This window comes from Candoia aspera, chromosome 3, assembly GCF_035149785.1.
Source record: "Candoia aspera isolate rCanAsp1 chromosome 3, rCanAsp1.hap2, whole genome shotgun sequence".
Lineage (NCBI taxonomy): Eukaryota > Metazoa > Chordata > Lepidosauria > Squamata > Boidae > Candoia > Candoia aspera.
Genome location: NC_086155.1, coordinates 169,083,322 through 169,097,988, shown reverse-complemented (window position 1 = coordinate 169,097,988; position 14,667 = coordinate 169,083,322). Strand labels below are relative to the sequence as shown.

The 14,667-nt window shown below is 35.5% G+C and overlaps 1 protein-coding gene across 1 annotated transcript in view; it reads left to right on the top strand.

The window, feature by feature from the left end:
* Positions 1-521: 521 nt before the first annotated feature.
* The window catches only part of ST18 (ST18 C2H2C-type zinc finger transcription factor), a 59,421-nt gene continuing 45,275 nt past the window's right edge, over positions 522-14,667 (top strand). The window contains exons 1-3 of the mRNA XM_063299274.1: positions 522-699; positions 6,584-7,375; positions 10,275-10,409. Coding sequence (XP_063155344.1) covers positions 537-699; positions 6,584-7,375; positions 10,275-10,409 — 1,090 coding nt within the window. The 5' untranslated portion in view covers positions 522-536. The remainder of the gene's footprint in view (positions 700-6,583; positions 7,376-10,274; positions 10,410-14,667) is intronic.

Genomic DNA, 14,667 nt, shown 5'->3' with positions numbered 1-14,667 from the left:
TTGTCCATTTCTAAACCTTAGTACATTGATTCTCACATATGAGGAAAAGAACAAACCATTCAAACTGTTATATTTCAATTCTACTCATCTGAGTAAAACAAAGAAATTTGATGCATTCAGCTGGAAGCATAATTTTCATATTAGCTCTTTCTAGGGATTAGCAAATCATTACTGATCTCTCCTTATCTGCTCCTGGACAGATATAATCTAGTCAAGAGCTGAGATTATATCAACATATGTTCTATTCAGGATTAAAGATGGTTTAATATTATTTTTTCTTAAAACATATATATTATGCTTTTGTAGACTTTTGGTTGCATTAGAAAATAAAACATTCTGAAAAGATTCTTCATCTTTAGTTCCATCCATTAAACTAAGCATGCACACATATGTCCATGGAAATTCATGCACACGCTTGTACTCGACCCATTAGTTTACAACTTTAGTTATAATATATTCTCTTGTGCAATGTCTTTCATGTTGCTTTCTTCCATTATTAAAAGCTTTTGTATAAATGCAGTGCCTACAAAAGCTCCATGGCTAAGAAGAGAAAAGCTGAAGAGCAGATTTTGGAAGTTCCAGTCAATAAAAGGAAATCTCTGTTAATGAAGCCTCGTCACTACAATCCCAGTGTGGAAGGCAAAGGAGAGAATGAGGGCAAGACACACCTTCAGGACAATAGTAATGTCCTTCAAACAGGTATGAAGAAGCATGGACTCTAACTTAATCTAAACCTAACACTTCCCAAAGAACAGAAATGAAATCCTGTCACTAGGCAAATCTATCAGGTGGAAACTGATAGAATGATCTGGATTATATCAGGAAGCCAATGTGGTATGGTTCTTAGGATATAAGAGAATTGGCGACATAGCCAGATTTAAGTCCATCTTCAGCATAAAAGCTCACTAGGTGACCTTGGACCAGTCATTCATATTAGTCCAATTGACCTGACATGTGGAGGAAGGATGGTATGATGGTGATGGTGATAATGATAAATTTAGAAATGGATCAGGTTTAGGATTAGGGTGTTCAAAATGTTCTAAACTAGAACCATTCTGAGCTGAAAACAGCCATTCCAAGTGTTTGGTGCTCTAAGCAAAACATGCTGAGGGTTGCAAATACCAGTGTGGAATGTTCTAGACTCTACTTGTTTGTGATTAGGTTGTTGTTTAAAAATAAATATCCCAGCCCAGCCAGTAGAGCAGGAGTTATGGGTCATACCCATGGTACTATTGGCTTACTGAATGGGATGAAATGGTGGGTGGGGTGCCTGGTACAAATAGCAGTTACTGCATGCCTGAAGAACCACTCTAGGTTCTGTTTTTGCTGCCTGCCTGCCCGCCTGCATAAATAAATGTTGCTAATATGACTGAAATTGTAAGTTACAAAATGGGAAAACTGCTAAAATTATGTTGCCTTGAATTTGTGCGTTTATATGTGCTCATGCATGCTCATGTCTCCTGCTGATGTTGAGCTTTTAGTGTGCATTTAAAAAAGTAATATCTGGATGTTGGTTATGTTGTTTGCTGAACTTTGGTGCATATGTGCACTATATGCCCTATATGCATGCATTTGTGTCTTTCAGTATTTTTTGTTTTATTGAAAGTGTTAAGCATCAGCATCCCCTCTCTTTTTTTTTTTTTTTGCATTCAAGTCCAACAAACACTTTTTTTTTTTTTTTTAACTGGCCTTGGGTTAGAGTTAAGCAGGCAGGCTACCAAAAGAAATGCTGAAATTGTTGTTTGACCTTGCTAAGAAAAAACTGTTACCTATTTGGATATTTAAAAAAAACATACATTTGGCCAAATTTTGTATAGGTTGGATGGCTGGTAGCAGTCACCATGGATTGCTGTCCCATCTAATTTTATAATGCTGGGGGAAAAATGGGAACATGGATTAGTTTCAAATTTCTGGAACACTCAAATATGCTTTGAGTTTTATTTCATTATTACATGGAACCCTCAAGTCATTTTTAGTTTGTTCTATCAGAACACTTCCAACTTAAACAACAGAACAGTTTGTGTAAAAGTGTTGCATTCCAAGTTCAAAACAAAGCATGTTTTCTGCTTTCAGTCTAACAACCTCACAGGGTTGTTGTTGTGGAAAATAGGAGGCAGGAGTATAAGGTATGTTCTCTGACTTGAGTTGATGATAGTTAGATAGATAGGTAGATAGAAATAATAATAATAATATAATATAGTTGTATTAGCACTCCATTAAGAAAAAGAGAGAGAGAGAGAGAAAGGCATAGGTTTATGCATACTACTAAATACAGAAAAAGGGGGGGAAGATACAGTAGTTTGTTTCATGGTTCATTTCATTTATTAAATTTATACTTTAGCGGTTATGATTTATGTGGGGGAATTCAAAGCAAAGAACAGAAGGCTGAAGCACAAGTTCTGTTCCTGGAGTAAACATTGTGGAATAAACTTGTTTCAAGAACAAACTGAATATGCATGGAATTAAAGATATGTTTCTGTATTGAAATCAGAAAAAAATGTTGCACATGTAGTTCACCTATTTGCAGAGAGCTTGTTAAGAAAAATGGGTGGGGGATCTACCCAGTCCCTACAACTGAAATAAAATATGAATTTTGAAAAGTCCAGGATATTTCCATTGTTATCAAATACATATCTAGAGAGGAAGGAGAAAAGGTATTCATTTGTCTGCTTGTCTCTGAACATTCCGTAAATTTAATTACATGCCCTCCCTCACTGGCACAAGTTAATAGTCTAGCTATAGTATTCTAAACCCAAATGGTATTGGATTTCTGAAACACTCTTCAGAGGTCACCCCATACAGAATTCAGATAAGATGTACATAAGGCACATGTACTCCTGGCTAAGTCTGACATAACAGTCTAAAACCTATATTATATGAGTAGTGTAGGACTGGCCAGCAAACTTTAGACTCATTCAGGGTCATTACTGACAACTGCATATCAAGGGTCATGGCAGATTCCAAGAATAAGTCCAAACTGTAAAAGTAAGACACACTGGTTTTTTTTCCTCTGATCTATCTTTTAACTGATCATCTCTGTCTTACATGGATTAAACTTCTGTCCCCCCCCCCCCCACCACACACATACTATTGTCTTCAAATATGGTTTGGACCTTAAAGTTCTCCTTGGATTTGAATAATAGACAGTATCTGAATTAGGTGTCATGAACATCCTAGTATACTATCAAGATCAAGACCTCAGGAACAGGCAAATAACTCTTTCTCCTATGTGATTCTACCATACTGATCTGTCTGAAGAGGCATATTCATGGCAGAACAGAGGTGTAGCCATTGGCAGACCTTTTGGCCTCAGTTCCAGAATTCTCTGTGAGCCTTAGAATGAAGAATTGCATCAGTTCATAAGTGAGAAGGCTTCTCTGAAGTCATTATCATTCTATATGTAGGCTAACATTTATAGGATTAATCAACTTTTCTTCTGGCTCTGTCACTAACATTTCATCTGACTGACTCATCTTTTCAGGCACCTAGCACAGGTCTGAAGGGAGGTAATTTACACTCATGCTAGTTCTACATAACAGTGATCCTGTTTTATTGTAAACTGCCCAGAGTACCCCTTTCTTGGGGGAGGTGAGCGGTAATAGAAGTTCGAATAATAATAATAAAAAAAATCCTGTGCAGGCAGATTTTTTGGATGTACTGAGGAGATTCCATGAAATAAGCTGGCATCCCATTCTCAAATAAAATTGGAATGATGCAAGGGGTATCATTCAGTTCCCTTTAATTCATACAGTAGTACTTCACGTAGAGCTTTTATCTGACTATTGATGGTCAAGTCATAATGTTATTCTGCCTGTTTACAGGAGTGTGTGGGTGTGAATGCATGTGTTCATGCTCAGAACTTACTGATGACTGTATTTGCCCATCTGGATAAATCATCTTTGGATATGGTTCAGAGTCCATTCTAGAAACAGATTTAAGCAATGCCAATGCTAGGAGACTGCCTTACATAAGTCTCATGAATGTAATGGGCATTTGTAGACCAAAAGGTGATATCATATTGGTATCTAGCAAGTTTCATGTTGTCTAAGCCCCTCAGTCATAAATTCTGGTGATTATTAGTGACATACTTCCTCCTTCTATAGGAGAAGACGAGTGTCTTGCTAGAATAAATCATATACCGGCTTCCTATTTCTGAATAGCTATTAGAGTAGTTATGATCCTTTCTGAATAACCTCAGATTGGTTTCAAATGACAGAAACTGCAATTCATACATCTCTCTACAAAGAAAGTAGCTCCATAGGAGAACATTTCTGTACTATTGACTCATGAAGGTTAGTTTGACTTTTGGAATATTTCGTGCTAAAATGTACAACATTTAATACAGTTTCGGTAACCATTTTTCTCTATTTATTATAATTTGATTATTTTAAATGGAGAAAAAGAGGGAAATTATGAACCTTATTCAGACTTTATTTGTCTGTACTTGATTATACCATCCATTAATAAGTCTTTGGATATTTGTTACCTTGCCTGCTGCTCTTGATTGTTTGCTTTTAGCTCCTTCTATCCCATCAGGGTAAAACATCTACAAATAAAGTTGCTCTGGAGTTTCCAAGTCAGGCAATAACGGCAACAATAACAGCAGCAGCAACAACAAATGCCTGAGAAATAGTTCAAAAAGGGCCCCATCTTTTGGTATGGGGCCCGGTTTCTGGAAGAAAATGTGTAAGAAACAATTAATAAATATTTTTCTTTTAATGTATAACAAACAGTTGAACCAAACAATTATGTAAACTGGAAATGACCCAACATGCTAACAGTTTGGCAGCTATAAAGTGAAATGCATTGTAGAGGCACATGTGCACTTCTATCCTCCTCCCCCCTTTCACAATAATCTGCACTTAATAGGAATATTTTAAACTATGTAGCTAAGCAACAGAGGTAATTGTTGCTTTCTAGAGCTTTTGTTAGGCACTCCACCATAGCCCAAATATGCATAATTAGGTATAATGTCTATAAATCATTATTGTACACATGTGGGTAGTTAAGTGGCTTGAGAGAATAGTTCAATGAATTGGACATATTCACCGAAAATGCTTTTTATTTGTTTTCAGTAGTTGATAATACTTTGAAATTATGATAACCCTTTATACTTTCTCTTAATAGCTCACTGTTGCTGAGACAAAACTTGATTTGCATTTCTGGATGATATTTAATTTAATATTTAAACCCAGAGTTGGTTTGACATGGATTCTGCAAAGATCCAGTCTGTCTTATTTTTTATTATGCACTTGTTTATCTCATTTTTTTTCTCTTCTAGGAAGTAAAATGCAAAACGTTCCAGTTTATGTTGAATACATCCCAACAAAAGAATGCACCCTATAATCAGCATTATTGAAGGGGCTAGTGTTGTGGCTAAATTCTTCCCTTCATCCAAAAATGCTTTTAGTTACTATGGTAATATTTACTTGATCCTGGCAGACCAGTGTTGATTTTAGGCAGATAATTACCAGAAAGGAAGATGATGGAGATATATTTTGGAGTGTCCTTGTCAGGAAAAAAAATGTTTAGAAAAAAAAATAGATGAAACACAAAGGATTTATTGTCTTTTGGTATTTGAGTTTCTTTTTCTTGTAGCTACTACCAATTGTTTTGTCATGTAATCTCAAAGAAGAAGTGCTTCTCAATACAAGACATGTTTATATTGAAATTCTTTAGGGAATCCAACACATCACCTTTTTAAAATATAATCAGTTGGAAATATAATCAATGGGGAAGAACTAACATTGTCAAAGAAGATTAAGAAAAAAAAAATGTTTTCATCAATGTGAGAAAAGTCTCAACTGCAAGTTCCTGTACTACATTTGTGTGACATTTTTCCAAGCAATATTGCTTCAAACCAAAAAGTAAATACACCCATAGTAAGAGAGGTACTTTTCCCACTGCTTAGCATAACCATGTTCACATTGATAGTAACTAATTTAGCACACCATACTTCAATGATTTCATTTTGAGTTCACTTGTAAAGTTGCCCCTAGTTTTACTTTATATCTATGGATCATCTTTCTATGAGCTTTGTAAGCCATGTATAAATATATTTTTACATAGTGTTGCATACAAAGCAAGTCTCTTTCTGATAATCTTTAAATAAAGAAGAAATATAGATATATTTCTTAATCTACCTACCTACCTACCTACCTACCTTAACATATTAAGCAGTTGTATGATAGTTACAATTGAAATCACACTTCACATTACTATAATGGTTTTATATTAGTAGACCAATCACATAATTTTATCATAGATTCACATCATGGTTTGGTCATTTGGTCTACTTTCTGTTTATTTCTTTAAAGGAGTGTTTTGCTCAATATGATTTTATACTAATCATAAAAGAAACCTGAAAAGGTATAAACCAGAATACTTGATCTTGGAGGATTATCACTGATACCGACTGATTGATTTTGTGCCATCAAGTTGGTGTTAATTCTTAGCAACCACAAAGATAGAATTTCCCAGGATCTCACTGATATAGGTAGATTAATTTATAATTAATAGATTTGTGGATTGTGGCTAAAACAGAAGTACTTTAACTCTGTCTTCTCTTTTTCTCTCTATCTAGAAGACACCACTTTAACATCAGCAAAAAGTATCTCGTATTTCAATATGCAAGAGAATGATCATCAAAAGAAGGACAGTTTCACTAACTGCCAGGATGTAATGACCAACACTTTAATTGACTTTGAAAAAATAGCAAAAGATGCACCAAATTCCCTAGAGAATGATAAACTAAGTGATAGTGACAACCAGCCCCCCAAAACAGAGAAAAAGAACATTGCTGTATGTTATGGAATTAATTCTTCAGTAAGAAAGGACAGAATTAGTGTTCCACACTCACAGTACTGTTCCTCTGAAGATAATGAAAGTAGCTCTGAAATTCTGGACAATGAATGGGATAGTTCTTCAAATTTTTCTGAAGAGATAAGTATAAAACTGCCCTTAAATAAAACATATGTTATAGGATGTAATCAGCAAGAGGTCCTAAAAACACCAGGAGTCAAAGCTGAAGAAAGAGATGTTGACAATTCTGAAACTTTTTGTAGTTTGAGATCAGAGCTGCAAGAATCACAGGACTCACATGTTGACACTTGCAGCAATAGAATTCAGAATCCATTCCCAGATAGTGAAGAAGATGAATGTCTATCAGAAAATACAGAACAGTCATATGACTTGGACAAAACAAAACAGAACTTAAATTTGCTGGAACAAGCTATAGCTCTTCAGGCAGAGCAGGGTCATGTCTTTCATAGCACTTACAAAGAATTGGACAGGTTCCTACTGGAGCACCTTGCAAGTGAAAGAAGACAAGCCAAAATAGTTGACCTTGGTGGTAGACCAGTCTATAACCACAAGCGTAAGTCCACTTTCTTTGTTCGCAGTGGATTGCACATTCAGTTAAATAGTTGTTAATCCTGATCCCCATTCCCTGATCCCAGAGCAGCAGTGTTTTGCATTTTAGCTAGTATGTTGGCTTTTTAAGCATTCCACTGGGTTTTTCACCCATGTTTAATATGATATAAGATTTCAGATAAGGAATTTCATTCCTTTTCTCTCCCACTGGCTATAGCAAAAATTAAACAGATGAATGGGAAGGGATTTTCTCCAGGGCTTCATCAACATGTCTGAGAGAAAGTTCTGCTTCCTCTCCCTGCGCCGCACTGCCCCTCTGGGTGTGTTGGACAGTACTGTTTGAATTGTTATTCACACTATTTACATATGACTTCCATATATGAAAGATTTCATCTCATCATATCAACAACCAGTGGCTTACATCCATATCACTTGTTTACAATGATACAATAATCCTCTTCTTGCAAACATCTAATTATTGTGTATACACAGTACATAGTAAAGAAAACACATCTGTGAGTGTGTATTTCTGGTGTAAAATTAGATCTTAAAAAATTAAAAACTTTTTTTAGAGGAAATATTACCATACCACATAGATATGTGTAACTAAATCATGTCTGTGTATAACACATATCATTGCATATTTTTACTGGGTTTGTTAAATGATAAGTTTCTAGTAAGAGCTGAGTCATTCACAGATACGATGAATTTCGAAGTGTTCTTATACTGTTATTTTAGAATCATCACTGCCATAATTTTCAATAAGTAAGTCTTGATGAACTACTTGCGTTATTAATGTTGAATTGTTTGATCAATGGAAGATCTTTAGGAGGAAAATAACAAGTAAATTAATGAATGTACTTTTACATTGAACTGTACTATATATTGTATCTATTCATTATATTCTATCTGAAACTATTGTATTAAAGAAGACTATAAAATGTGTGAGTTCCCAGATATGCAGGCTATATTAAAGGACAGTTTCTTTGCAAACTCTTATCAGCCCTTCTGGCTTTTATCTAATGGAGCAATATGCTATTGTTACTTCTCTTTATTTCTACTAAGTGATATGTTCCAAGTCTATTCTCATGTTTTCTTGTGATAGTAGCATAGGCCTTGTTCACTCAGAACATGAGATAGAGAATCCACATTCATCGAACCTGAGCAATCTATGTGGTCAGGGTCCCAGTAATGTCATACAGTGCCTGAAATGGCATCATTAGAGCATTCCATCAAGTCAACATAGATCTATCATATCTTACTGGAATATATCAATGTATGATAACAGGAAACATCCCTAAAGTCAAAAGTCCATGATGGTAGTATGTAAAATACAAGATGTTGGGAATCTGGTACCTAGTAGAATTCAGCAAGAGTTTTGAGATGGAACCTCTTCACTGGATTCATTTAATTTTGACTGGAGAGCTACCAAAGGTGGAATTCTTGAGAGAGGCCATGGGCTTCTTCAGTAATATGTTGTGAAGGGCACATTATGGAGAAAACTTAAATAATAGCCATTAAATTAACTGTATGGAAAAAAATAGGACAGGAAGCCATAACTGTATACTTACTGATTGTTTCATTATAAATGCATGTATTCGCAAACCATTTGCCTTACCATTGTAATTTGAAAATAACATGGAAGCAAGCAGATTTTTTGGTGGGGTGGTGGTGGTGGTTAAAGATATTAAAATGTACTGTATGTATGCCAAATATGCAACCAACTAATATAGAAGATACTATAAATTGTTTCATTTTGATAAACTGATCATCTGTTCTCCAACTATACCTACTTAATGGCCACAGTCCTTTTTAATGATATGCATCTGTAGAAGAACACTTCTCATTTGATTTCAGACTGCCATTTTATTGAAGATGTAAAGGTGACTCCTGAAAGTAACTTGTATTGAATTCAGTGGAGTTTGCTTATTTTGAAGAAAAATACATACAACTCTATTTAAGACTTTAGAAGTTACATCTTTCTAAGGATGGGGCAGATACATCCAGAGAGTCTTGTTTTTAATCTGCCTGCATAAAATTTAAAAAAAAAAGTCAAATGATAATGCTGTTTCAGTTTTCTGTGTCCCTTTTGCAGAGAGAGAAAGAGAGATGTATATCCTAAATAACAAAAATAATTGTTTTTGTTAAAAATCATGTTATTGTATAGCAGAAATAAATAATGTTAAAATTAAACATTATACTACTTACTTTCAAAATACAAATGTGTATATGGTCATTATGCTAACTATCCTTTTTCAGAAGTAAGAAAGGTCCATTTATTGTGGAATAAATGAATGCAATATATGAGGCAGACAGAACTTTTTACAGTATTTAATGGAGAGATTAGCATATTTTGCACAATTATTTTTGCTGCACAAATAGGAGCATCACATGACATACAAATGAAATATTGTATAGCTATTGCTTTAGCTTGTCAACAAATTCTGCAGTATACTTTTAGCCATGCTAGTATATGGATTATGTGTAGTTCCTTGTATAAATTCCTTAATAAAGTATCTTGATAACAATTTTCCAACATAAAGATCTAAGACATTGTTAAGGTTCTATGTTTTTGGGTGGTTGTACAATTCCTTCACAGTGATCTAACTTTCCCAAAGCCTGATAGCTGGTTCTTTAGTCTTTAGTCTGGATTTTTCCACTCATAGATAGTTCCACATTTTTGGCACATGACACAAATGTCATTGCAAATTCTAATGCCATATGTCTTAGTAAAAAATAACAAGTCATTATTTAAAGTAGAATGTTAAATGTTGTCTAGCATTTCAGCATTTATTAACACCTTGAAAGAAAATAGCTTTCTATCCTATTACTTAAAACTGCTCAGCTTAATATATATACTTTACAGTGTTCCAGCCAGACCGTCCATTCTGTTTTATTCGCAGATGTACCCAGGCCTGAAAAAAGAGAGACCAAATGTCCCATTCCAGGATGTGATGGAACAGGGCATGTGACTGGATTGTATCCTCACCATCGCAGTCTTTCGGGTTGTCCACATAAAGTCAGAGTGCCACTTGAAAGTAAGTAGATATTCTTTAATACAGAAAACTCTATGTCACACCACTGGCATGATGACATGTAACATAGCCTTTTATAAGGGTCATAACTGTATTAACGAACAGCAAGGATCTGCATTATAACAGTGGTATAATTTCATGTCCATTTTCAGTGATGAAGATGCATTATTATTTATGGGATGAGAGTCACTAAAGCACCTGAAATTAATATTCCAGAAAAATCTCAGATCCAGAAGGGTGTTGCTTAAGCTGAACACAGTCCATTGCTGAGCAAAACTAGCCTGGCCTAAGGGACCAGATCATATAAAAATCATGCCCTCATAAGTAATTGATAATCTTATATCTACTTGACCCTACTCCTGCTGGGTAATATTCCATGGGTAAAACTCCAGAACAAAAGGTCAGAAATATGAAACTTAATTGGATAAGTATCCTTCAACTTCTAGGTATCTCATAGTGTTTACCAGAGTGCTCTATTTTGAGTGCCCAGACTCCCAGATCAAGTAAATGAGTGCCAAGATTTTACAAATAAATATGTAAAGTCAAGTCTCTTTTGAGTCAAACTGGAAGTCTGGTAATGGATATGTCCATGGAGACTTATTGGTATCCATACAGAAGTGGTTTGACTTTTACAACTTCTTTGATGTTTTTTCAACTTCCTAGTCTGCCATATAGCTCTGATATTTCTAGGTAGTCTTTCATACAAGTGCTAACCAGGTGTGACCCTGCTTAGCTTTTAGATAAGCCAAAGGCAACAAACAGATTCACTGAGTATCTTTCAACAGCAGCAAACACTGCAGTTTGCCAAAGCTTTAACATTTGGTCCATTTTCCTCTTATTCATAGGGAAATTCTGCAGGTGTTATGTATAGGTTTTGCTTCTTTTGTTAGCACAGTCGATAGGCTTTTTCTTCCCCTCATTTTCTTCCCCTCATTTGTAGGGAATGTCTTTTTAAAAAAATCTCTCTTTTTTAATCGCTCTGGAGCAGTGCTTCTGAACCTTGATGACTTTAAAAAGTGTGGACTTCAACTTCCCGAATTCCCCAGCCAGAATTCTGGGAGTTGAAGTCCACACATTGCCAAAGATGAGAAACACTGCTCTGGAGGGTAGTGAGCCATATCGATTGGTGGTAAGAAGGGAGACCTCTGGACAGCCTCACAAGTGTACCATCTGAGAGAAAGGGAAGGGGGAGGGAGTACTCACCATGTAGGTTATAGCATGGACACCTAGACTTTTAAGCTGGTCCAGTGCCAGATTTTTTTATATAAGAATTTTATTAAGTTTCAAGCAAAGATAAAAGCTACAGAAAAGCAACAAAAAAATTACAAAGAAAAAAAACTAAAAGAGTGTAGAAACACAAGAGAAAATTTTTCAAAATTACAAAAAGAGGTGACTTCTGACTTTTAACAGCCAGGATATACAACAATTTTCCATAAGCAATCCCTTACTCTATATTAAACCAAAATCACATCATTTCTATAAATCATTCCATTGGCACATTATAAAAATCACTAAATACAGTTGCTCCCTCCCCTTATATTAAAAGATAGATAGGTAGACAGACAGACAGACAGACCTCCTCCTAAACAACTTTCCCCCAAAGGTAACATGTATTTAATTATTTCCTTCCTACTACTATTCTATACATTCCTGTCTACTATAATAAAGATCAAACTAAAAAAAAAACATATAAATTGTCTGCCATTGTACCTAATACAACAATTTTAATAATCTTAATCATATTAAACCCCAAACCAGACATTTATTATTTTTTATTATACCTTAATAATCTTAAACCAAGTCATTAAAGATAAATGAAATCAGCCAAAACCTAAAAGCAATCCAGATAAATATTCTTAAACCCTTATCCCACCTCAAAATAAACCAAAGCATTTACATAGCCCCACAATGCGCACAGAGCTTTTCTCTTAAAAAAATCAAACAGCCCAACTGCCCCCCTCAAAAACTATGACTTCTCTTCAGGAGACCTCCCATACATAATAACCCCTTCTTTTCCATGGCGTTCCATCAGAAGATCAGTTTCACTTATGGCTTGCAATTCAATCTCTTCCTTTAATTTCTTCAACTTGACTATCCAATCTTCATCCAACATTTCAACAGAAGTCCCAATTTCACTCTTAGAAGAGTTGTTTCTGTCACTGTTAAATTCCTCAGTTTCATCCACGGCATCCCCAACCAGATGACACATTTTAGACCTCATATTTTCCACAATGTCCTGAATGCCTTGCATAAAAACTTGGTAGGAATCAGAAAGAATCTGTTTAAAATCTTGTTGGAAGTCAGAGAAAGTCTGTTTAAAATCCTCCATGTCTCAAGCAGTAGATTATGGTGCCCCCTAAGAGCTTAAGCAGTAAAAGTCGAAGATATGAAAGAATTCCAGAATGTGTTTACACAAGCAAAAGTGAGATATGCAGTCAGTTCCCCAGGGAAAGTAGAAGCATAAAACTGAAAGTTCAAAACAGCCGATTCAACGCGTAGGAAAATGCTAATATCTTCAAATTTAGTACAAAAATAATAACAGGGAGACAATTATTTATTCTCAATCCTCCTTAATATTTGGATGGAAAACAAAGTCCAAAACTTAAAAAGATTTTTTTAAAAAAAATTGATCCCCAAAATAACAATAAGCACCAAGAGAACCCGCTTATTCTTGCTGTAGAAAGCCTCTCTTAGGGTACGCATATTAAAAGAAATATAAATTGGGGGATTTAGAAATGGGGTGGCCAGTCTTAGTGTCCCTTTCAGGCTACAGTGCAGCTTGGAAAATGATGATGTCCCAGCCTCCTGGCTAGCTCTTACCAGTTGAACGCAAACATTGTTTGCAATCTGCTGGCTGCAAGCAGCCATCCAGAGGACAGATGGGATGATTCCAGGTGTTTTCCTTTTTCTGGAAAAACACTCCTGGGCTTCAGGAAAAATCTGCCTGAGCCCGAAAAAACTGCTGCATTGTCAGTTCTGCCCTCTGAGCCACCGAGCACAGCTGTTCAGTCCTCCATGTCCCCACAGGAAGTCTGTCCAGTGCCAGGTTTATATAGTACATTTTCTATCCAACTTGGGGATTGGAGCCTGAAGGTTCCTTGCTGTTACAAATCCTTAATATTGGTCCCCTCCTTTTTTTTTTTTAATGAATGCCATTGGCCATCCTTGGGATTATTTATCTGCGTACCTGTATCTATAATTCAAGGAGGTTAGATAAATCAGAATAGTCTCAAGAGTTCAAGCCATACCAAGTTAAATCAAAAGGTGGGCAAAGCAGAACTTTATTATTCATTAGGCACAATAGGCACATTTGGAGGCCTTCAGAAATGTTTTAAATTAATAATTTCTGAAAGTAAGAAAAGTAACAGTAAAATCAAAATTAGCATATTCTAAAATTAAATATATTTAAGATAGTATTACTTTGTGATGCATACACAGGTAGTCATCACTTAACAACCACTCATTTAAGGATGGTTCAGAGTTACAATGGAGCTAAAAAAAGTTACATATGACCCGTAGTTGAAGTTACAACCATTATACCACCCCACAGTCACGTGATCATGATTTGGGTGCTTGGCAACCAGCTCGCACTTATGACCAGTTGCAGCATCCTGCGGTCATGTGATTGCAATTTGCGACCTTTCCCGCTGACTTCCGACAAGGGAAGGGAATCAATAGGGAACCATTGTTTCACTTAATGACCATGTGACCCACTTAATGACAATGGTGATTCGCTTAATGGCCATGATAAAATGGTCGTAAAATCAGGTTCGGTCATGTGATGCCTCACGACTGCATTGCTTAGCGACCAAAATTCCAGTCCCAATTGTATTCATTAAGTGAGGACTACCTGTATTTATTACAATAATAAGTAAATGTCTTAGTTCAGAACTGAGTGAACGTAGCATGATAATCAGATATTACCAGAATGGAATCTGATTTTGGACTTGAAATTGATTTTTCACACTGAAAATAAAAAATAAATTGGATGATATTTTGCTTCTCAAATGCAAGAACCAATCAGGTTCAGTATCAGTGCACACACACACACATGCACTTACCTACTAGGAAATAAGGAAATCAGTGAAGTAAACTTCCACCTTGCAATCACGCTTGGAAATAAATATAAGTGGGCACTTGAAAGGAAAATATTGCCCTGTGCTCTTGGACACAATAAAATTCCCTGTGATGTATTGAAGATTATATACACAAAAGGAATACCTTCCTAAGCCCTTTGCCTCTCTAGGCAGATTAATTTTTA